The 24,634-nt window shown below is 34.4% G+C and overlaps 3 protein-coding genes across 5 annotated transcripts; 2 read left to right on the top strand and 1 right to left on the bottom strand.

Moving 5' to 3' along the window:
- The first annotated feature begins 55 nt into the window (after positions 1-55).
- Positions 56-9,026, top strand: EMB2804 (tubulin folding cofactor B). Of its 2 annotated transcripts, XR_002541281.2 has the most exons (9): positions 56-298; positions 426-577; positions 1,205-1,323; positions 3,305-3,366; positions 3,596-3,637; positions 4,955-5,088; positions 5,853-5,922; positions 8,600-8,736; positions 8,844-9,026. XR_002541281.2 is itself a non-coding variant. In XM_022052813.2 (8 exons), the coding sequence occupies exons 1-8, from the start codon at positions 194-196 to the stop codon at positions 8,645-8,647; spliced, it is 732 nt and encodes a 243-aa protein (XP_021908505.2). In that variant the 5' UTR covers positions 56-193; the 3' UTR covers positions 8,648-8,804. The 2 variants fall into 2 exon arrangements, 1 of the variants encoding a protein (XP_021908505.2); XM_022052813.2 differs by lacking the exon at positions 8,844-9,026 and having other exon boundaries at positions 8,600-8,804.
- Positions 9,027-9,131: 105 nt separating this feature from the next.
- LOC110822650 (RNA-binding KH domain-containing protein) lies at positions 9,132-13,698 on the bottom strand. The gene is made up of 11 exons (XM_022052812.2): positions 13,424-13,698; positions 13,197-13,307; positions 12,535-12,603; positions 12,172-12,228; positions 11,158-11,196; positions 10,964-11,068; positions 10,761-10,843; positions 10,609-10,690; positions 10,028-10,171; positions 9,838-9,912; positions 9,132-9,459 (listed from the first exon to the last, which is right to left on the bottom strand). Exons 1-11 carry the CDS (start codon positions 13,670-13,672, stop codon positions 9,349-9,351), a joined length of 1,125 nt encoding a protein of 374 aa, XP_021908504.1. The 5' UTR covers positions 13,673-13,698; the 3' UTR covers positions 9,132-9,348.
- A 3,402-nt stretch (positions 13,699-17,100) lies between these two features.
- On the top strand, positions 17,101-24,253 carry CBL (cystathionine beta-lyase). 2 transcript variants are annotated; one of them, XM_022053129.2, is made up of 13 exons: positions 17,101-17,342; positions 17,805-17,976; positions 18,067-18,179; positions 18,778-18,848; positions 18,987-19,078; positions 19,778-19,865; positions 19,947-20,058; positions 20,552-20,648; positions 20,760-20,841; positions 21,811-21,928; positions 22,834-22,941; positions 23,025-23,127; positions 23,875-24,253. In XM_022053129.2, exons 1-13 carry the CDS (start codon positions 17,280-17,282, stop codon positions 24,054-24,056), a joined length of 1,401 nt encoding a protein of 466 aa, XP_021908821.2. In that variant the 5' UTR covers positions 17,101-17,279; the 3' UTR covers positions 24,057-24,253. The 2 variants fall into 2 exon arrangements, with proteins under 2 accessions (XP_021908821.2, XP_088064864.1); XM_088208738.1 differs by lacking the exon at positions 17,101-17,342 and adding an exon at positions 17,400-17,418.
- Positions 24,254-24,634: the final 381 nt, after the last annotated feature.

Below are 24,634 nucleotides of genomic sequence, written 5' to 3'. Positions count from 1 at the left end.
TAAAAATACTTCACAGTTTATTTATTTTGCTGCATTAAGCACTTTTAAAAACAAAAAAAAGTTGCTGCGAAAAGCCGCGACAAACGGGAACATACGCATAGTTGTGGGAGTAGAAAACGCGACTTGCATCGAAACCTCCCGCTTCTCTCCTCTCAGCCGTACTACGCCAGAGGCTTCTTCTGTAAGTTTTTTCATGGCTTCGTCTCGCTTACAGATTCAGGGAGATGAATCCGTACTTTTGCGCGTTACGCACTCCAACCTCAAGAGCTTCTCTGCGGATGTTCGTTTCTCACTACAGGTTTACTTTCTCTCTCAAATCTGTTACTAATTTTTCTCTTGATTGCTTCATATGTTGTACTTATCTATTTTTCTTCTTTTTTTTTTTCATACTTTGTTGATACATTTTTTCTTTTTTCTCCGATAAGATGAGTGTGGAGTCTGTGAAAGAGAAGCTGTGGAAAAAATGCGGAACATCTGTTAGTTCAATGCGCATAGAGCTTTACGATGATGCTCACTCTAAAATTGCAGATTTAGCAGACGATTCCAGTCCTCTTGGCTACTATTCTCCACTCGATGGGTCAGTGACCACTCGTATTTAACTTCTCTTTTTAATAACGATGCTTGATCTTCTCTTGATCTTCTATTACTATCACAGATGATGCGCGTAATTTAGATGCTTATATGTATCTATCTCAATGTGCTTAATTCGAAGTTTTTTAGTTTCTCTAAGAGAAGTTTGATGCTTTAGTGGCATTGTTTTTTTTTTTCCCAATTATTTGGAATCATAGTTTTTAAAGGAAATGGATCGGTTTTACAAGAATGTTTACTCTTTAAAATTCATTGGAATTTCTTCAAGAAATTTCTTACTTATTAGAAGTTCGGTTGTACGGCTAAAGCTGAAGCTAGACGGTCTCTCAATTTTGACTAGCTTAGAGGAAAGTTTCAAACCATAAAATGGAATTCAGTTTCAGTTTTTCTTTAAGAAAAATGTGCAAATCAGAATAGGAAAGTTTCAAACCATAAAATGGAATTCAGTTTCAGTTTTTCTTTAAGAAAAATGTGCAAATCAGAACCAATTCTACTGTTGATCCTTCCATTTCTATATTCTCCATCTAGTCACACTCACTATTATGTTCTTTGTTAATCATGATTGTAATTTTTGGGTTCATGATTTATTTCTTTATAATTTTTCTGTTTGGGACAGGTATCGGTTACATGTTATAGATCTTGACCCCTCATCAGTGACCTCTGGAGGTTGGTTGGAGGATACTTCATTGGTAGAAAAGTACACTATTTCTGAAGAGGCCTATGAGAAACGTGGTGGTAAGTTTCTGCAAATATGATATCATAATCTTTAGCTAAACCGAAATACTCAAAGTACTATTTCATAATCTTTAGCTAAACTGAAATACTCAAAGCACTATTTCACAGTTTGTAGCATTCTTAAATATCGTTTCAATCACCCACTTTGAAAAGGCTGGACATGATATGGTAGGCAGTAGTGATGATTGTGTTCCAGTGCCTTCCTAGAAGCTGTTATTTTGCATTTGACCTCTTTAGTTATCTGAAGTCATATGAAAGCATATTATGAGCAAAGTAAGCAGGAGAAGAGTGATTAGCATCCCCAATGCCTTTGTGTTTATTTTAAAGGGATATACTTTATCTCTCTCTTTTACCTGAATTTTATTCCCGTTTGCTACCTTTTGCCATGAAAGCTTTCAGTTAGATGGAAAATGGCTTGACAAGAGACAGATGCTGAGTTGTGTTACAAAGGTTTCACAGAGAATTTTTTCATTTTTTTTATAATTTTTAATTTTTCCAACTTCAAGTATGTTGTTAGCGCTCGGTAACTTCTTTATATTTTTTTTTTTACTGAAATAGCAAGTATAAAACGTATCATTAGGCATGGACACTAAGGGGGTGCAAACCAATGTACACAATTATTTATAAGTCAGTGAGTACATCAATTAATTCCTCACAATTCACCATAGAGTACAATGGTTGACCCATAACAAAAAAACCTACGATCTTGGAACCATCTCTCTCTCGAATCTTCCACCCCCTCAAAAACTCTCTTATTTCTTTCTTCCCACACTGGTCAAAAGATTGCGAGGGGGATAACGCCCAAATGTTTTTTCTGCTCAACCAATCTCTTCCAAGCCCATAAGTCATCCCTTACAGTGCCTATCATAACCCAGTTGAAACCAAGAATCCCGTATGTGATAGACCACAAATTATGCGCAATGGAGCCCTGAAGTAGAATATGGTTGCAGGTCTCATCTGCCCTCTTGCATAAGCAGCAGCAGTTTACCATAATCTTTCCTCTCATTTTCAGTTTATCAATAGTCAAAATACGCCATGGCTTGCTTCCCAAGCGAAAAAGTCTATCCTAGGAGTGGCCTTTACCTTCCATAGTTGTCTATATGGAAAATTGCTCTCAACAGGCTCTTTTTTAGCGAAGTATATGTAGAAGGACCCAACAATAAATTTCCCAGTACCGCTGAGTGTCCATACCGGTTGATCATAATTCTCATTCTGTGAAACTAACTCCAATGTACTCAAAAGTACATAGTCATTGATTTCCCAACCATCAAGATTCCACAAGACCTCCACATACCATTCCCTCTTTCCTTCACCATCTCCTAATGCCTCTTTAACATGAATGTCTTTATATTGAGCTATAACATAAATCTGCAGAAACCTATCTCTCAATGCTCAACCTTCAAGCTAACAGTCCGACCAGAAGTCAATTATATTCCTATCTCCAGCTCTCCAATTTATCCACTCTTGGAACTTGCCTCTTCCCATATAAACTTTTTTCCATATCACTTTTCCATGCAGTCTAGCCAATATTTGAGAGTTCCACCCTCTGTCCATTGTGCCAAATTTCTCCCTTATAACCCTCTTCCAAAGAACATCTCTCTCCTTCATAAATTGCCGCATATACTCTTCCTGAAGTGCCTTATTCATCTCCATGACAGATCTCAAGCCCAACCCCCCCTCACTCAATGGTCTCTTAATTACGTTCCGTACCACCAATTGATATCTCCTTCTCTCCTCTGAGTCATCTTAAAGAAATCTGCATTAAATATTTTCTAGTTTCTTGGCAACACTCGCTGGTATTGGTATAAGTGACATATAGTTAACAGGAAGATTGCATAGCGTCCTTCTTAGAAGAGTTAGTCGTCCTTTTTCGTTGTCTATAATCTATACTTTTATGACTCAATTTGTGGAAACTATATGTCTTGCTATATTTTCTTTTTTATTTTGGTAGTTACATGTAATTTTTGTTGGCACACTTCAGGCACTTTCAGGAAATTCAAAGAAAAATTGGTGTCGCAAAATCCATCAGCTTTTGAGGCTAAGGTGAGGGTTAAGATTCTATATAAGCCTTAAAAGTTGCATTTTGTCTGGCTTATATTTTCTTAAGTTCCATCAATCGCGTTGTTGTAATAGAAATTGGATTGATAACATTAACACATCATAAGTAGTTAGTTGTGTCCCAGGATTCCTTCATCAATGCTATTTGGTGGAATTATATGTCTTTTTTGACTATCGATATTATGATGACTATGATCCTGATTTTTATTGACAGATAACAGATAACTACATGGAAGATCTCTGTGCAAATATCAAAGTCAGTCCACTTTATTCTTTTCTTCTTGACTTTGTTTGGTTTTTTGGCTATACTGTAAAAATTTATCTACATAGGCATTGTTGCATCTGTATGGGATGATTCTGGATTAGTGCGCATTGGTGACTTTGTGGTCAACAAGAAGAAATTATGAATTTTAACTTTGTTATTGTTCCCACCATGAAAAATTAGTCACAATTATATACTTAATAATGTGGAACAATATTAGGATTAATTTGCATACTAAGAAGTTGGAAAAAGAACCTACATATCATACGTAAGATTCTTAGCCATGATACCTAAGGGTTGATTGAATCACACAATCAATTATGAGAAATTCTCAATTCTTTTCTTTTTTAAAATAAGAGAAAGTCTCAAAAAATTATTATTAAATACTTGGATGATTAAAAAGTGAAATTACATAATTACTTATAATAATCTTTTCTTAACTAGAATTAAATTAAGAAATAGTAAATTAGTAGAATTAGGAATACTAATCCTTATACAAATAGGAAAATACTAATAAAACTAAGAATCCTAAGTTACTAAAACAATAATAATACTTCTCAATAATATAGATTTCTAAGTAGTAAGATAATTTTACATTTAATAGAATTACTATTTAGGGAATCTATTTTTAGCCAATTCTGTATCAACTTAGGCGCCTAACATTTGAAAAAAAGTTGTTCCTCTCAATTTTGAGTGTAATACATATTTTTCTCGAGAAACTTGATACTGTGGAACTGATTGTTCTCACGTGAACATTATATTTACTGCTCTTGGAAATTATTAATAAATGGGATGAAACAACTTTTTCGTTATCATTTTTAAGTGCATAGGAGACAGTTTTGAACTTGCCAATAATCACAGTTTCCTGGTTGTACCAAAGGTGGGAAATGACAAGTACCACTGGTAGGGGATCGACTTGTTTAGTTGTTATGTACCTGTGTTCTTGTCTTTCAGCTTTTAGGAATTTTGCATGGACTTAAGGCAGTTGTACATATGTATCTAAGTCTCTGATTCCCAGAATCTTTGAATTGAAGGCCAGGATGCTCAGATCCATTAGTGGATTTAATTGTGGGGCATGCTAATTTCTTGATAATATCCTTATCTTTGCTCATTTCTGAGTTGTAAATTCTGTTACAAATCCTTTAAGTGGCTACAGGACAGTTAAAAGACTGATTCTGCCAGTAGCATTTGCCATTTTGTTAACAAATTAATGTTATAATTCTGAACAAAATTGTTTCTTTTTGGATCCCCGTTCTTTTGTTTCGTATTTTCTTTCTATTGGTAACTTTTCCCAAAATTTCAAATACCTAGGTTGGTGACAGATGTGAAGTTGAACCAGGAGGGAAAAGAGGAATTGTTAAGTATGTTGGCCGAGCAGAGTCTATTGCACCTGGTTTCTGGGTTGGAGTTCAATATGATGAACCATTTGGAAAACATGATGGCATGTATGTCTCACTGTTAAAGAATCTTGAACACTATCTTGCTTGTTTTCCGTTACTTAACTATGTATCATAGTTTTCCTGTAAATGTGATATAGTTTTAAGCTTAATTGAATTATAATAAAAGAAGTTGCAGTCATGTGATTGAGATGTCATCATTCAAAAAATATGCTTCCAAAAACTTGTTTTTATTTTGAAGGACAAATGTTTTGAAAACTGCCTTCCTGTTGGCAATGTTCAAAAAGTAGCCACTATTCAAGGTTCTTTATTCTTTACTCCCTCTCTGTGCTTTGTTGTTTTGTCATATTTTCTACAATGATATTTTGTCCTCCCACTTCATGTCTTCTTCCTTTCTAAAAAGTCTTTTTTTTTATAAAAAAATTAAAGATTATTCAAGGGGTATTGCAAAGAGGTAGTACTTGAGTTTTGGTCATTAAGACTTGCTGTTTTGGGACAAACATAAGACGATGTAATGTAAGACAGCTACTTTTGGAAAGGATGGAACATAGCTTAAAGTGATGAGAGGATTTTCTGTTGGAATGCCGGTTTAACTAATATCCATAATCATGAAAGAAGTTGAGGACAAAAGATGAGCGATATAATCAAGTTCACTAGATATATTACTTAAAAATTTGTAACTAGAAAAACGAATTTGACTTAAATATGGTGGCATGTATTGGTTGCTCATGCAAGACATTGTAATTTGAATCTTTATCGATTTGCATAAACTGCGCTTTCATTTGTTACAGCTTTTCTGTTTCATGCTGCAGGGTGAAAGGAACACGGTACTTCCAGTGCCCCCCACTTCATGGTGCAATGGTCAGGCCTGACAAAGTAAAGGTGTGTGTGTCCTACTAGTGATGCTTTACTGTTGAAATGTGTTGATAGTTGTTACAGCCGCGATTTTCATATCTCATTATGGGATGATTGACCCGTCAATCAGTAGGTATCAAAGTTTGTTTTTATATTCTTCCTTTATCTATTTAATCTAAGTATAATAGAGATTTTAGTCTAGAGCTAAAGTACTCAAAAAAAATTTGATACATTTTCAAAGATATCAGAGATTTTTAAATCTGCAGAGGGCGCAGTTATTTGGAAATTAATTCCAGAACTGCCTACTACATCTTCTTTCCCCTATTCTCTCTCCTAGTAACTTCCCTCACTACAAAACCAACAATCAATAAAAATACAAATAAAATGCAAGTCACATAAACCTCTCTCCTAATTACATAATTAATTCATATTAAATACATATATATTACATATATATATGTACTACTAAGATATTTATGGTTAATTTCCTTAAAAAGATATTTATAATTAATTATTCTAAGAACCAAAAATACTTATTATCTCATAACATTATTTACCTTCTGAAGACTGCGTGCATATCCTCAAGTACAATCAGGTGATGCCTAAGGTGGATCATTTTCACAATCTTTCTTGTAAGTTTTGAGAAAAGATCCAAACATAGATTGCAAATCTCCCATGACTTCTGGCTCTGGTACCAAATTATTATGGTTTCGGCTTATGGATCATGTTATGGGATGATTAACCCGAAAACCAGAAGGTACCAAAGGTTGTTTTTGTATTTGTCTTCCTTGACTTATTTTGAACTACATGTATGAGCTTGTTTGAAAGAACTCATAAACTCAAGAACCTTCTGATAAATTTTATGCATAAAAACTGAACCTTTATCTGCAGAAGGAGCAGTTATCTGGAAGCTAATTCTAGAATTGCCCATTGCATCTGCTTCCCCCCTATGTTCTCTCTTACTAATCTCCTATACCACAAACCAACAACCAAGAAAAATACAAATAAAATGCAATCCCACAGCCACATAAATCTGTCTACTAATTACATACTTGATTTATACTAAGTACATATATATACTACTAGATATTTATAATTGTTTATTCAAAAAATTAAGACACTTAATATCACATAACAGTAGTGCTTATATTCTTATTGACAACTTTTAAAGACCAAACAAAAACATAAAACTAACTCTAAGAAATGGACAACTCCAAGTAAGTGAAGAGATCAATTCTCGCATACAAAGAGAAAGAAATTACAAATAAGGCAATTGGGTGACTGCAGTGACATGTAGTATTTGGTGTATGGTTTACGATTTATTGGGTATTACTTGGGCGATTGCGGGCACGCTTAAGGATAAACTTTGGCTTGGGGTGGGATTTGCAAGAAATCGAAACTTGTAAAACCTTTAACTATTTTGTTGGTGGTGTGGAAAAAGAGAAAAAGAGAAACAACAAAGTGTTTGATGGGTGTATGGGGAATTTGGGCAGAATTAGATATAGGTGGATAGATACTTTTGGCTCTCTTATTCTGGACATGATTTATTCGGGTGAGATGATTCTTGGAAGGTTTTTATATTTTAACTGATTTGTGAATATTTTGTATAGAGACGACGTCCTTTTAATGTCTATACTTAATATATATTTTTTTCATCTCAAAAAAAAAAAAACTGATAAGGTAAACAAATTATCCACAGGTGCAGGAGATTAATTAACCTTCCTTTCCCTTGCTTCCATGTGTAAATCTTTTACAAAGTAGCCTATTGAAGTCAAACTCTCGGCGACACCTTTTTAGTGTCTATACTTAATATACATTCTTTTCATCTCAAAAAAAAAAACAGATAAGGTAAACAAATTATCCACAGGTGCAGGAGATTAATTAGCCTTCCTTTCCCTTGCTTCAATGTGTAAATCTTTTATAAAGTAGCCTACTGAAGTCAAACTCTCGGCGACACCCTTCTAGTGTCTATACTTAATATACATTCTTTTCATCTAAAAAAAAAAAAAAACAGATAAGGTAAATAAATTATCCACAGATGCAGGAGATTAATTAGCCTTTCTTTCCCTTGCTTCCATGTGTAAATCTTTTATAAAGTAGCCTACTGAAGTCAAACTCTCAGCCTCTAAGTATTCTCGTTAATTTTACCATATTAGCTCATAAAATCTTGAGGTTCAAACTTCAGTTAAGACAAGTCATTGCGTATACATTTTACTCTAAGGTGAAAATTGGTTCATATATCTAGCTAGTTGCATCATCAGTTTTCCTGGTAGTCTTATATTTGATTCACAACATAAATTTTTTCTGCTTACTCCACCTCCAGAGAATGTGAGTGCTGATAAGTAGAATAAAAAAAGTTATGTTGTAATTGTATAAATCTTTTTTTAAAAAATAAATTGTATTGTACACATCAAGGCACAATTATGAAGATTTAGTGAGAATTAGCGGGGAATGGAATGTAAATTGAATCAAATGAGTGGTGAGGTGCAAAAAGTAACATTGAACTTCTTATTGCATTTGAAAGAGATGTCAAAGAACATTATGCAAACTAAAAAGGAGCATTCCATGATCCAAGGGTTGGTAGACTAATCAATGAGAGTGAAAAGACCAACCTCTTAAGGGGCTGGTCTAAAACAAGTTTTCCATGAAGCCTTTGCATATTGTACTACTTGACCATTTCACTGATTTTGCATGGCACTTTCAGGTTGGTGATTATCCCGAGCGAGATCCTTTTGAGGAGGATGAGATATAAGGTCATGGATTATTTGCTACCTACCATGAGTACACAATGTATTTACAACTTGGTTGAAATTAGTCATCTTTTGGGGTTTAAAATTTAAGGTTTTCTTCTGGATGTAGTCTACTTGTATTATTTACTCCAGTGTGAGATTGATGTGTGAGTTTTCTTAGTTACATGTGCAATTAATTTATTCCCTCTACTTTTCAAGGGGAAAGAGGAAAGAAGTGGGAGGCTTTTTTTTTGTCCTCTACATTGAAGAAAAAAAATTTGTTACCAAATCATCGAAGAGGGGCAAGAAAATGAGGAGCTGTAGGAGGGAAAGCGAGAAAGGAGGATTCATAATGAGGCTTGATTGATAAGCAAGTTCATATTGAGCAGCAGTATCCATTCAGTCTGTATTATCTTCGTCATACAATCTGTAAGACCAACATATGTAACTACAGAGAGTTTGCAAAAATCTAGTACACCAATGGGCGAGAGGAAAAGGTCTGCATAATTTGAGAATTAACAGCATGAGCTCAGTAAATTTTGTATTACTCCTTTAATGTTTCTTTGGATGATCAGGCTTCTCGTTACATGGAGGTTTCTTAAATTAATTGTTTGTATTGTTAACCATGAAGCACGCATAACCTTCTGTTCATTTCAGTAATAATCCTTCAACCTAATCAAATTCAGCGACCTCTAAAACCATGAATCCTCCATTGTAGATGGACTCATGTGCGCTTCGATTTCTTTCTTGAAGGTTGATCCCCAGATTTGGCAATATAGGCTTCTGGATCAATGCTCTCTGCAGACTTTTGCTTCTTAAACTCCTTGGACTTTTTCTGTAAAAGAAATTTTTTGAGTTACAACATTAGAAGACAATTGGAAACCATAAATTTTTTTTTAAAAAAAGTAAAAGGTATTACAATATTTTATTTAATTCAATTTGTAAGAAATAAATAATTAGTCATGAAAAGTAATCAATAAGATTATTGATTTTTTAAAATTTTCAAATTATTTCCTTCTTCCATAACTTGGGAGGAATGAAAAAAAAAAAATTTGACTCCGTTTTGTGTTTTTCAAATAAAATATTTTGTTATGACGCATGACAGCATATTAACTACGTTTAATGTCTGTTAAGAAACTGAACAGAAAAGACAAATATGTTAACTACCCTAAGCAATAAGAAAATGAAGCCAATAGCTTACTGCAACAATTACCTTCAAGGAGATGGCCAGCTCAGCCACATCTTCCTTGTCTCCCTCAGATTTATTAGAATCCTGCTTTACGGGTTCCTGTGATGGAAAATAAAATGTTAAGAAGAACATTGATCACGCATAGAGAAGCCATTAAAAAAGACTGGAGTTGTCAACAGAAAGAACTAATAAGAGATGAGCTTGGGCATATAACCTTGGGAGGAACAAATGCAGCTTCTCTTTTTCTTTTGTTTTCAGCAGTTTTCTCAGCCTGCTTCTCCTGCTTCTCTTGCCATTTTTTGGCGGACTTCTTTTTCTCACTTAAGAAGTATTCTCCAGACTCCAGTTGTAAATCAATCTGCAAATGTTATAATACAGTTTTTAAACAATTTTTCATCATAACTGTGATGAGAAATAAAATGAGCACATCCAAGAATTCAAGTGAAGGAATCATGAGTCTTGTCTAATTCCACAATACAAAATTAAGAAGGAAATTGGCATCATACTTCATGAGACAACGCCCATTTAAGATATTTTTTTCGAAAAAAGAAAGAAAGAAAGTCGAAGCAACTACTCAAGGTCATATTCTAACATGTAAAGTAGTTCAATGTAAAAATAGTTCACCCAGAAAGAACCTAACAAAGGATATATTTTTTGATCTGATGTGAAAAGGAAATGCAATAGAATTAAGGAATTGAACATCATAGAAAAAGATCAGATGGATCTTGCGTTAGATTTCAATTTAGAGAGAGATCAAAGCACTGAAGATCATCATCAGACAAACAATCATCTCACCTTACTAGGTTGAGGTTGTGGAGGGAAAGGAGTATATGGCTTCTTCTCCTTAACCTTAGCCTTCTTTTGTTTCACATTTTTCCTGGAAAAATCATTCATGTCAATAAAGTCAAAAGTAAAGAAAATTCAAGAGCAATGGACAGATCTCTTACTTCTTAAACTTCGGGAGAAATCTGTCCCAATTTTCATTTGCAAGTGCAGGATCCTTCTCAAGTTCTTTTTTCATCATAAGAATCTGAAAAAAAAATAGAAAAAAGATGGGTGAGATGGGAATCATAGAGCCATAGAAATGTTTGAAAAAGCATCCTTCCATGAGTGTTTCTCAGATTATGCCAGAAACAGATATGCTCTGAACCTTGATATGGTAAACAGGATGCATTTTATTCTGTATGCAATCTTCCACAATTCTCCTAACTTGCTTGAGACCTTTATATGACCCCATAGCTGCTACTGTATTTCCCTGTCAATAAAAACAAAAATGAAAAAAAATGACGTGGACATCTTTCTTAAGAGGAGATTCAACATTCAACCACCAAAATTACAGATTACCTGAACAAGAATGTAGCAGCCTGTTAATATCTCAAGTGCCTGCAGCAAAAAAAGATTAAAGCAAAGTGATAAAAAAGCAACTTGAAGAAAAAGGCAACTAGGAAATGTATGATTTATTTTTTTTGAAATAAGGAAATGTATGATTTATAAGACAAATGCATCAAAAGGCAACATATTAGACAATTGAAAAGACCTGCCTCGCATCTTAGTTTGTGTTCAAACTCGTATGTGGACAATACCAGAGCACATGGGAAGTTAGACTTTCTTGGAGGAACATTCAGGAAGTGTACTGTATGAAAAAAAAAGGGCGCTATGCTTTTTTTTTGCGATATTTAACGAAAACACTATTCATATACCTTTTCATTACTTTTGTTTTTTTTTTGTAAGATGAAGAATTAAATATACCCTTCTAAAATTATAAAATTACAACCGCCCACCTATGCAACTATTCTAAAGCAGAGCTAGACATATCAAAGTGCTACATATGAGTGAATAGTCCAAACTACTATCAGAATTTCATGTTATATGATTGAATAGCTCTATGGTTATGTTGCAGCTTCTGCCACGTTTCATCTAAATCGGATGTATTTTTAGGTCTGCAGTGCAATGAATCCCATACAAACTTCAGAAAAAACACACATGGACCCTGTATGATGATCCGAGTACTTGAGCATCTGCAGTTGGCCTAATATTTTCCAATCAAATGTGTCAAAAAGCAAAATGGCATCATTCTATTAATTTACACTACATACTCGAAAAAGACTTAGTTACATACATCAAACTGTAGGCAAGAAGAGTCATACACAGGTGATTTTTCTGCTGATATCCCCCAAAGGAAGGGTATTCAGGTAAACTAGACCTGAAACTAGTGTTTGTGCATGTCTATGGTATAGAGCTATAACATAAAAATCCTTCGAAAGAGTCAGAATTAATAGTTTCACAACAATTATGCTTATACATCTCCAGCACTATTTTCTTTTCACAATAACATTCACACTAAGAAGTTGTGCAAACCTTCAAAGTAGAAGAATTTGGGCCCACGAGATGCTGTCTTCTTTTAATAAAGCGTTCCTGGAAACAAGAGCACAAAGCATATAACAAAAGATGTATCTATGGCAATCATAATTTTTTTGATAGAGAATGAATGAACTATATGAAGTTTGATCCTTTTCAAGTCCACAGTCCATGCAAAGTAATTTAAAATTTTTTTCTTCCTGATCACATTCATCATATTTGTTATTCTCAAATATTTACTTTTCAAACCTGAATTCAAGTTAAGAAACTGTATACCCATAACAAGAAATATGCACTACCAATCAACTTCTCAAAAATTACAACAATAGTACCAATGATGTGAAGTGATAAGAGCACACGCACCTTATTGTGAACCAAGTTTCCAATCTTGATAATATCACATTGCAATTCGTCATTCAAAATTTTGATTGCCTACCAAATTGGAATATTAACTCATTAAGCAATATAATCTAAAACGAATAAACCCAAACTGGAGACAAAAGAACCTTCGCAAAAGACATTCAGATAACCTCGTTTCAAGAATTCAATATATCATCTAGATGACCTTGTTTTTTGCCAAAGCTGGACAGGAGCTCAGTTTGACCAAATCCTTAAGACAAGCTCAAGCCTCTTTTTAGGCTATTTGTATTACCAACACGAACTAACCAAATATATAATAACTTGATAGGTATATAGATAACTAGTTTTTCCAATAATGTAAATAAATATACATATTGTTTAAATGTCCTGCTTGACTTCATGCCTATGTGAGCTCTTTTGTAATCAAGCCCAATCATATTTAATATTCTGCTCAATTTCAATCTAATTTTGAATTTATTGAGTCACAGTCAATCTGAGTTCGCTGATATTTCATTCACTTACATTGCATTCAAGAAAACAGAACTCCAAGGAAGTTGTTGAGTCAAGTTCGAGCTCTAGAGTTTTCAAGCAAACAGAACTCCAGCAGCAAGTTACTTATCTAGACTACTTTTCATCCCTAATCCAATGTTAAACAATAATTGTACCTGAGGTGCCGGAACACTTCTCGACAAAAGCTTGATGAGGTCCCTAGCTTTGATAATAATGTAAGGGTCTCTAGTCTTTCTAGTAGTCGAAACAGTCATTGAACCCTCAACCTGAGCACAAAGAAAAAATAATCACAAAAATAACGCGAAAGAGAAGGAAAAAAAAAACAAAAGAAAATTCTGGAAACAAATCATTCTCGGAACCAAAAAGAAAGACAAATACGTACCAAATTGAGTTCACATGAAATGCCGAACTCTTTAAGAGCAGATTTGACCATTGGCCAAGCTTCTTGCAAGTATTTTTCTCTGTACTGAGGAAATAGAGTAGAGAAGGAGCTGACATCCAGCATGCCGCCTCCGTTCCACGAAGGCTCGAATTTTTCGATCTTCCAATGGTCGATATTCGGGTCGTCGTCCCATGGTTTTGGCTTATCGTGCTTTCCCTTCTTTTTCATATTCACTTCCGTCTCTGCCATTGTCGAAGAAATATTGTGAACTTCTATCTGCACGGAAGAATATAAAAGAGAGAGAGGAAGATGACAGGTCAATTAGGGCTTTAGAATCTGGTGGGCTTGGACTCGAGCTCGGACTAGCAGACTTTCGACTATTAATATTTTTCTGTATTTTTATTAACTTATTTTCGTTTTTTAATTACTTTTTTATATATTTTTTTATTTTTAACAAAAATTAAAAATTCAATAATTAACAATTATTCACCGTCTTATATATTTCATAAATTATGTCTCCCTAATATTACATTTGATTTTTAAGACTATAAAAATTTGAATTAACAAAAGTTATATAATCAATTGAAAATAATACAATCACAAAAATACCATTTAAATTCTGCTAAGTTTTACCCTTATTGTTTAATACAGTGTAATTTGATATATTTTTAAAATAAAATGCTCATATTTTCATAAGTAAAAATTAAACTACAAAATATTTTTTTAACTTTTCCCATATTTTAGGTAATTTTAATATTAGGTAATGTTTTCTCAATGATAATCTTACAGATTTCTTATTTTTTATTTGTGTTTTTTAACAATTTTTTTTTAAAAAAAGCTAAAATATTAGTTTAATCTTTATATTATTATTTTTTTATTTTACTTAATCTTCATTATAATTTTGGGTTAGTTTAATTTTTATATTTTCAAATAATATTCGAACTAGCTTATTTTGTTACTAAAATTAAACAATATGTTAACTGTGTTAAATGTAACACCTAAGTAAAATAAAATTTTATTTTATTATTTTTATTTTTATTTAATTTAATAAAAATAAAAATAATAATAATGATAAAATTGGGTAAAAATATTATTTGGATTTAATTGAAATTGATTTTGGGAAAAATGGGTAAAAATTTGGATTCTGGGGGTGTTTTTGAAAAGAAAATCAGAAACCGGAGGGTCAAAACGCAATTCAGAAAAATTGTGCCACGTCAGCGGCCTAGTCAGCAGCCCAGGCCAACCAGGACCCGCCGCGTGGCAAGGCAACGCTGACCAGGGAACGGGCCACATAGACGGATCGCCGTGCGCGCGATCGGACGGCCCAGATCCGTTCTCGCGCGCACGGACGGCCTAAATCAAACGCGTACAAGGACAGCCCAGATTTACGCGCACGGACGGCCCATATTCAATCAGGCATGGACGGTCCAGATTTAATCCCAATTAAATCGCGATCAAACGGCCCAAATTTAATCTTGATGGACGGTTGAGATTAAAAGGCAAAAGGTATAAATAACCCCACCCACACCTGACCACAAAAACCCTAGCCGCCAGTGCCTCGCCGGAGAAGAAGAACCAGATGCCGGAGGAGCCGGCTACCGCCACCCGCCGCCGCACCGGGAAAGTTTTCGACCGCCAATCGAGGTAAATTTTCTCTCCATTACTCGTTTTTCGATGCTGAGTCCGCCTATGGCCAAACCGGAGCCAAACCACCGACCAAATGGCCGGAAAACCCAGTCGAAGCCCAGCGGCGCCGCCGCGCCCCTCCTCGGTTTTTACCTCCAATGAAGCCCTTCCCGGCCTCTGTTCGATACAAATTTTATACCACTGTAATCATCGTTCTTTTCTCTACAGGTTGATCGGAGCCAAACATCAAAACGCGACTCATGTCGGATGAGCCGTCGCATCCGAGAGCACCGCTGCCGGTAAGTTTCGGTTTTTCGTGATTTTTTGGCCCACCGAGGGTCCTAGGGTTGTTTTATCGCAGGGACCGATGCAAGTGTGGCCGAAAACGGCTAACACGAGGTGAATCGCTGCCGCAAGCGGCAGCGCCGTCGCCGGAGCACGGCGGAGCCGTCGTGCTGGAATTTCGATATTGGCCAAAAGGGGCCTAGGCCTGATTTGAAATTTTGTTGGGACACGTGCAGGTACCGGTAGTGCGTTTCAGTTTTTGGAAAAAATTCAGGGAAATTAGGGATAGGCTGTAGGCACACTGTATAGTCGAATTCATACCCCGAAATAAGTAAGGACCCCTCATCCTATTTCCTATCATGGTATTAAAGCTAAATAAATAATTAAACTGTACTGTGTGACTTTATAGATGTATAATTGATTAAGGTTGCCAATGGAGCCCGAGTCTAATACAGTGTTGGTATGTTATTGTTTGATTTAATTTCCAGTATTAAATGCAGCATTGATGTTTGATGTAATTATGTTATGGTCTCGTATGCATGAACTATGGTTTCTTTTATTATAGTTTGTATTATGGTGAACCCGGTACTGTATTGTCTTATTTGGTGTCAATCACTGGTTTACATGTTTTGTATGATTGGATGATTGAGATTAAGGAAAAATGCAGAAAGGTTATGTGAATTGATAAGTGGATAATATGGACAGTCTGACTAGATATCCTAGGAGATGGTGGACGTACCAGATCCGTAGGGAACCCTACTGGGAACGTGGTCTCTCATACCGGACGGGGTATGGAGACCTTATGTGTTTTGGCGCCCATACCGGATAGGGTATGGGGACGGCCTATTTCACCCTCATACCGGACGGGGTATTGAGGTTCATGGTTTTAGCGCCCATACCGGACGGGGTATGGGAACGGCTCTGGAATTAGGTTGTAAATGTTAACGGTTCACGTGTAGAGGGGACCCCCTATGGATCCCCAGGGATACTAGTAAGCTGGTAAAAGATGAAATCTGTTTCCTGATGATTGAAATGTAAAGGTGTGATATATGTTATGTTATAAAGTGTGTATGATTTCATAATATTATAAGGTTATTGTTTTCATATGTGTTTTCATGGATCTCGCCGAGGTAAGTGGATTGTAAAGGATTTTATTATTGATAAATGAATTTGTTATAAATTATGCTCCATTGGTCATTTTTGTTTTCTACCCACCTTTACTTCCGTGGCAGTGAGATAGTGTGATGTCTTTACTGGGCTGGTGTAGCTCATTCCTTATTTAACCATTTCAGATCAGGAAGACATTGTTTCCGAGCCCGTTCCGCAGGAAGACGGCGAAGGGGACCCCTAAAGACTCCATAGCTATATTTATAGTTTTTATCTCGAGTATCTCTTTTAGTTAGTTTGTTCTTTCATATTTTAAGTACGTTTTAATTATTGTGTAAGATATGTTAATCAAAAATTTTATTACGCTTCCGCATTTGATATTTTTAATACATATATTTCATTTAAATTTTCGAGGTCGTTATATTAAATGCCACAAATATAAATGAGTTAAATTTATTATTTTTAGAAATAGAAAATTAAATTAATACCAAATATTAAAATAATGATTAAATTATATATAAAAAAAAAACTCTCTATAAATCATAATTAAATGATATTTTTTGTTTTAAAAAATAAAATAATTTGAGTGTAAAATTTACACATCCAACTTCGCACGTGTGTGAAATGAAATAGTCAGAACGGTTTTGAATTTTGATTGAGAAAATCTAGCAGCCAATACGAATTTTAGAACCAATGGCAACTAACAGTACCTTTCATGTCGATCGCAAATAAAATGACCTCTCAGATTCTCTGAAATGGCGATCATTATATTTCAGACACTATTCTCTTGCTGCTTTGCCAGAAATCTCTACTCGAAACCCTAACTTCGGGTTCAACAATGGTCTCTTCTCTTTCCCTGCGACCTGCCTTTGCCTCTCCTCGGCTTGATCTCTCCGATCGTGTAAGCCTTCTATTCTAATTATGTTTGGCTCCCGAGATATGCGTGGTAGCACAAGGAAAAAGGAGAAAGAATTAATGTAATTTTGAACGGTTAGCTTATGCCCGTAGGACGGCAAAACTTGTATTCTTTTTCGTGTAAAAATTTATTTATTTTGAGGCGGCAGCAAACGGATAGACGAAAATGGAGGAACATAAGGGTTTTTCTTAATTGTTGGACAATGTTTTTGAAATTTCTATGTTGGTGTAAGGCACATTTTGAATGTTTTAGGAATTGGAATATTAGAATATGATTTTTCTTATAGAAGCAACTCGTTTTTGGTTTAATAAATCTCTTTTTTTTTTTTTTAATTTGTTTTCATTTGAAAAAAAATAACCCCAAAAGACTAGGAAATTTACTTGCTACATCTAAATGTAACTAGCCTTTATTAGTTCATGATTCTGATTCTTTGTTGTGTTCCTGTAGGGCTCCTTGCCTAGGAATTGTTTGACTGGTCTGGGGTTTAAGAAGGAACCGAATTTTTTGGAGAGGAAGCAACTTTTGTTAGCGACGAAGTTCAAGTTGAATTGTATGAAAGAAAGAGATATGGATGTGAGCACTTCAGCTTTGGTTGATGGAGTAGCAGATTGCTTAAGTGGTTTGTATGGTCCTTTTAGTAAAAAAAAAGCGTTTTAATACATGGTTAAGTCAGTGGTTCTTGTTGTTGACTTAACTTCGTGTTTTTCAGAATTGGATGTCAATGAACCTAGCATCTCAACATTATTGATGAATTTTGAAAGTAAGTTTGATCCCTATGAGGCAATGAGTCTACCCCTTTACCAAACAGCAACATTTAAACAGGTAGGTTTTCTGCTTTCTGTGAGTTTCATCAATTATTTGTTTTTATTGTTGAAGTTGTTTAGGATTACAAAAGAGCTTAGCTTAAGTATAGAATTAAATCGAGTTCTTTACCGTGATTTTGTTAGATCAGATTTAGACTTTCGGATAAATTTACTATGTCCAAGTTCTGATATACAGTTCATATTTGGAAGTACCCCAGAGATTATAGTTTATCTCAAAAAGAAGACTTTTCCATCTGATGTATAAATGTCAAAACTGAGATTTCAAAAACTGGTTTGGCACATCAACTAAGCATATGGAACCACCTTTGAGGAATTGCAATAACAAACTGTAGGGAAACTCTTAAACATTGACTAATAACTCCTAAATGAATCTAATCCATGGATGGTTATAAGTGTAGAAAAAACTAGATGCATTGAGCTTTTGACCCATAAAAGATTGCGTTTCATTCTATAAAGATGCAGCCTTGAGTTCAACATTGATTTAAGATCTTCTTGAATGCTGCACTTTTTAATGTGTTTCATGCCTTTTTGCTTGCATGGTTTTGTTTTCTCAATTTTCTACTTCCACATCATATTGTCTTTTATACATCTTGCAGCCTTCAGCTTTAGAAAATGGGCCATATGATTATACTAGAAGTGGAAATCCTACACGGACTGCTCTGGAAAGGTGTTTATTTCTGCTTATTCACATATTGCTTTCAGTTGAAGTAATTTGTCAATACTGGAATGCAGATACTTTCTTTACTCACTTAGCAACTTGTTCTTTCTGATCTTTGTTTTTTTTTTTTGTGTTCTTGTTTTCTAGTCTCATGGCAAAGCTTGAAAAGGCAGATCGAGCCTTGTGCTTCACTAGTGGAATGGCTGCTTTGGCTGCTGTTACTCGTCTTATTGGAACCGGTGCTTCTCATGTTCATAATTATTTAATTGAGTTAGTTTCAGCTGTTACATATGTTTTGTGAATGTGTGCCTGAAAATATGTAACTGGATATATTCTTTCATAGCACTACTGTCCATAGTCAAAACTTGAAAGCCTGTAAAAATAGATTTTCCTTTGGCAGTTATTGCTCATCTTGTTGGAACTGGCGCTTCTCATTTTCGTAATTATTTAATTGAGTTAATTTCAGTTGTTACATGTGTTTTGATGCATGAAAATACATGTGCTTGAAAATTTGTAACTGAATATATTCTTTCATGGGGCTATCTGTCCATGGTCAAAACTTGAAAAACTATAAAATAGAATTGTGATACATGCTTCATCGCATGAACAAGATTGTATACGAAAATTTGTAAAGCCTTCTTTCTCATTATCGTGGTTCTTCTTCCACAAATTCAGAGTTCCAAGAAACTAATAAATGAAGGGAATTATTAAGTTTTGTATATCTTTCAGCATTACTCTTCTTATACCTGGAGAAATTATATCTGTGATATAAATCTGGTTTCTTTGGATTGTTACAAAGAGGAAAGAAAAACTATGATGATCAAAGAAGTACCACATTTTTAATAATTGTTAATATTTCATTTTTAACAGTGCTAGTAATTTTTTTCAGAATATTTCATCCGAATCATTATTTTTTTTTTCTAAAAATGCTGCTTCAGGTGAGGAAATTGTAGCTGGAGATGATCTTTATGGTGGTTCCGATAGACTGTTATCACAAGTAGCTCCAAAAGCAGGAATTGTGGTGAAGTTAGTGGCTCTTATCCTTATCTTTTATGTAATGGTTCTGCTGCTATTGGTACTTGATATGATGTTGCTTGATGTTTGCAGACGAGTGAATATGAGTGATCTAGACGAGGTTGCATCTGCAATTGGTCCTTGGACAAAGCTTGTGTGGCTGGAGAGTCCAACCAACCCTAGACAACAAATTTCTGATATTCTTGTAAAGTTTTTCATTTTTTGCCATTTAGTGATAATGGTTTTGTATTTTTTTGTTTAATAGTGCTCTAGGTGTTTTTAGCTGCTGGCACTTTTTTTCCTGTAGGCATGTTTGCTGGTATAATCAGTAGGTAGAAACATTTAACAGTATCACTTGTTGCTAACTGATGTCAACATGCTTGAATTAGTGCTTCATGAGAAGGAATTGCCTAATTTTTCATAGCCAAAACTTAATCTCTTATTATCAGTATGGGTACCATTCTTTTTGTTACTTTTTTTATCCTGTTTGTATGTGAATTAATTGTTTATCCTCTCCTTATAACCATGCATTACTTTAGTTGTTTTCCTTGCTAACACAAAATGGTGTTGCTTTGTGTAAGGGGAACACTAATATTGATGATGTAATTATTTAGGTTTCCCGTTGCTTTATTTTCAACTCACCAAGTTGTGTGCTCTTTCTAATGGCTGGCTACTTTTCAATTTTGTCTTCATTCCAGAAAATTGCAGAACTGGCTCATGCTCATGATGCTCTTCTCTTGGTGGATAACAGTATTATGTCTCCGGTCTTGTCGCAGCCATTAGAGCTTGGAGCAGGTACAAATTATACAAGATTTATGTAATCTTGGTTTCATATTGAATGCAATCTATTCCTGAAAATTGTTTCTTTCATTTTGTTTATTAATTTATCTTTTTATGTCTTTTCAGATATTGTGATGCATTCAGCTACTAAATTTATATCTGGCCATAGTGATCTTATGGCAGGTGTCCTTGCAGTAAAAGGGGAAAGGTCAATGCCCTTGCCCTATACATTTTCTAATACTTATTTTTGAAAGTCTTTCCCTGTTATTTTGTTTTTCATTACTTCGGCGTTATCACATTAAATTAACTAGGTAAACACATTCTACGTACGTCATGGCCATAGGGACCTGAGCTCGAATGTCAGTAGCCACAGTTTTAGTTTTTGTTATTTCAAAAAAAAAAATCAACTAGGTAAACACATTATCTTAAAAGGGGAGACTGAACCACAACAGCATAGGGTGTTTTTACATCATGAAGAAGCAGTTATCTGGAAGTTAATTCCAGACAGCCAACTTCCCGTCTGTTTTCTATTTATTTTTCTCCAACTAACATTTGTCCTACTTAATAAAAATACCAGATTATACTCACTGAAGTCTCTACATATGTTTTGGAAATTCATACATAATACAAAACATAAACACAAAAAACACATATCAATCCCTACATCTATTTAAGAAATCCATACATAATACATCACATAAACACATACAATGCATGTAATAGTGCACATGCACCCATCTACTAATTGCAGAATTATTTTACTATCATAACCTAAATACCACCAGTATATACTCTGAAACACAAAAACGAAAACACATCACAATATTGATGAATACTTCATATTTGAATGTTTAATTTTAGGTTCTCCAGATCATCTGAAGAATACTTTCACCCAAAAATATCGAGCTGTGGAAACAATTTTCATTTGCTTAAATTAAAAGAAAAGGCATCGTTTAGAATTGCCAAGCATTCTTGGCTGACAGTTTTGCTTTGATCTATAGTATGTTCTTCTGCATGCATCCCTCTTTTAATGAATTTTTACTTTGATTAATTTGCTTTGGCTGTGATTATTGAACTTCCACCATGTTCAGCTGCATAATTAATTTTTCACGAACTTTCAGTTAGATAACTCATTCCTGAAGCAATAATTTTTCTTTTTTTGTTTACCATTATCCAGCTTGGCAAAAGACTTGTATTTCCTACAAAATGCAGAAGGTTCTGGATTAGCTCCATTTGACTGTTGGCTCTGTTTCCGAGGCATCAAGACCATGGCCTTGCGTGTCGAAAAGCAACAGGTCTTGTTTCAACTCCCTGTGCTTTATTCTGTTTTCTATTCACTTATATGATTTATTTTTGTTTATTTTATCTTATACGAGCTTATAAGACTATTAATCGATAAACCAGCACAGAAAACCTGATGACAAATTACATGCACCCGTTCACACAATAGCCTAGGCCTATCATCTATGTTGTAAGAAGTCGGTACCATGTTTTCCTGTCTGTAATTTGCAAATCAATTGTTTCATATAGTATGCTCTGCATTTTCAATAATGAATTTTTTTTGTATGTTATATCAGCTATCATCTATCTGATATAACTCTTGTTTTATTCCACCTTTTGTATTTAAGTTTCTACATTCTGTCTCATTAATGAGATTAATGTTGCTCATTAAGGCTGTTAAAGAATGTACTATATGTATAAATAAGGTTAAACTAGGTTAAAAGTTATAATAAGGTTAAACTAGGTTAAAAGGTATAAGCTAAAATTACTCCATTTTGTAATTAGTTGCTTATCCCGAGAACTTATATATGTGGGGACGTATTATTTAATGAGAATACAACACAATTATTTATAACAGAGGCTACAAATGGTCCTAGTTCAATTGGAGAGAGTCTGATTCCCACTGGTATCACAGAATTACTTAGCTTATATACCATATGATTAGGTATCACAGAATTACTTAGCTTATATACCATATGATTAGGTATCATATGAATAGGCTCCACAAAAAGCAATAAACTGTAACATTTTCTAACTTGTTCTTGAGAAAAAAGTTTTACCTGCTAGTTTTTAATTTAATTATTTGCTTTGGCAAAGATTGAACAGTTCCATGATTTTGTGTCATCACCTTCCTCGTCTTCTGCCTATAACTGCTGAAAAGTTCAAATTTAAAAACTGATCCTCTTGCATCTTTCTTCAGCAAAATGCGCAGAAGATTGCCGAGTTCCTTTCTTCCCATCCACGAGTCAAGAAAGTTAACTATGCTGGTCTTCCTGGACATCCTGGGCATTCTTTGCACTATTCTCAGGTACTGATAGTGGCACTAGGGTTACTTGATTCCAAATTTCTGGAAATGCTTACATTGAATGTTGTGTGCTTGTACCCTTGTAGGCAAAAGGTGCAGGCTCAGTGCTTAGCTTTTTGACTGGATCACTGGAACTTTCGAAGCACGTAGTTGAAACTACCAAGTATTTTAGCATTACCGTCAGTTTCGGTAAGTATAATCCCTCCTACCTGAACCTTTATACCAATGTTTCTACAATCTTGATTTCCCCCTAAAGGCACCATACTTTCAAGTTAACTTTTTTTTATTTCATAATAATCCAATAATTTTGTTTAACAATCACTTGGAACATTTTGCAAGTAACTGATTACATAACAATATTAAATCAATCACTATGCAGAGTTAGTGAAATATTATGATATGATACACTTTTTTTAATACGATTTATCACAAAATATTAAGTAGTTACTACATAAAGTTACTAGATTACTATAAAATATTAGAAACTTTCTATGAAAGCGACGTGCATACAACTTATCATAGATTCCTCCACTTAACTGATAATTCTGAAACTTACTGATTTTGTTTAACAATCACTTGGAACATTTTGCAAGTAACTGATTACATAACAATATTAAATCAATCACTATGCAGAGTTAGTGAAATATTATGATATGATACACTTTTTTTAATACGATTTATCACAAAATATTAAGTAGTTACTACATAAAGTTACTAGATTACTATAAAATATTAGAAACTTTCTATGAAAGCGACGTGCATACAACTTATCATAGATTCCTCCACTTAACTGATAATTCTGAAACTTACTGATTTTCGTTCCCCCCCAAGCATGCAGCAATTTTCTTTTACCCGATAAAGAAGTTGCTTCTGTGAGCTCTGAGTATGTCTGCTCAATATATGGTTAAACATTCTTTTCTTTTTCCCCGTTAACAGGGAGTGTGAAGTCTCTGATAAGCATGCCTTGCTTCATGTCACACGCAAGCATACCAGCTGCAGTGAGGGAGGCCAGAGGGTTGACAGAAGATCTTGTTCGTATATCTGTGGGTATTGAAGATGTAAATGACTTAATTGCTGATCTAGACTATGCCCTAAAAACTGGCCCTGCCCCTCTCTAGGCTTTTATTAAGACAATCCACAACTTTTAGCATTTTCAAAACATCATTCTATATATTTATTTAGTAGCGCTCTGGCACTTTTTATGAAAAAAGAATTGGCTCCCTGGCTTTGTCCATTTCATAAACCGTAGGAGTCTTTTTCTACAACAAAAATTACATACAAACAAAAATTATTACCCTCTTGTTACCCACTGCAATTTTTGTCTTAATTTGATCTCTGTCCTGGATGCTTTTTTTTTAAGCAAGAACTTACACAACTTTTGTATGCCAAGCCTACAACAAGATAAATATCTCTCTATACCATCTTGAGATTTTTTTCTCTAACTTTTCTGTAGTACGTGTAAACTTTCATTCAAACACAAGTAATTAAACTTGAAACATTTAGTAAATTAATTGCCCATAAAGTTTTCTCCATTGTCAAGAATATTTATTTCAAATAACGAAATATTTTTATTGTAAAATTGAAAATTCGAGTAATATGTAATATTTTAAATCCTAAGAAAAGAAAGAAGAATATTTACACCACAAATGGACATAGAATAAAATGTGATGACTTGGAATTAATCCACACCCGCAAA

This window comes from Carica papaya, chromosome 8 (genome assembly GCF_054855325.1).
Source record: "Carica papaya isolate Zhongbai chromosome 8, ASM5485532v1, whole genome shotgun sequence".
Taxonomy (NCBI): domain Eukaryota; kingdom Viridiplantae; phylum Streptophyta; class Magnoliopsida; order Brassicales; family Caricaceae; genus Carica; species Carica papaya.
The sequence above is the reverse complement of the archived record's forward strand: the minus strand, read 5'-3'. Positions and strand labels throughout refer to the sequence as shown.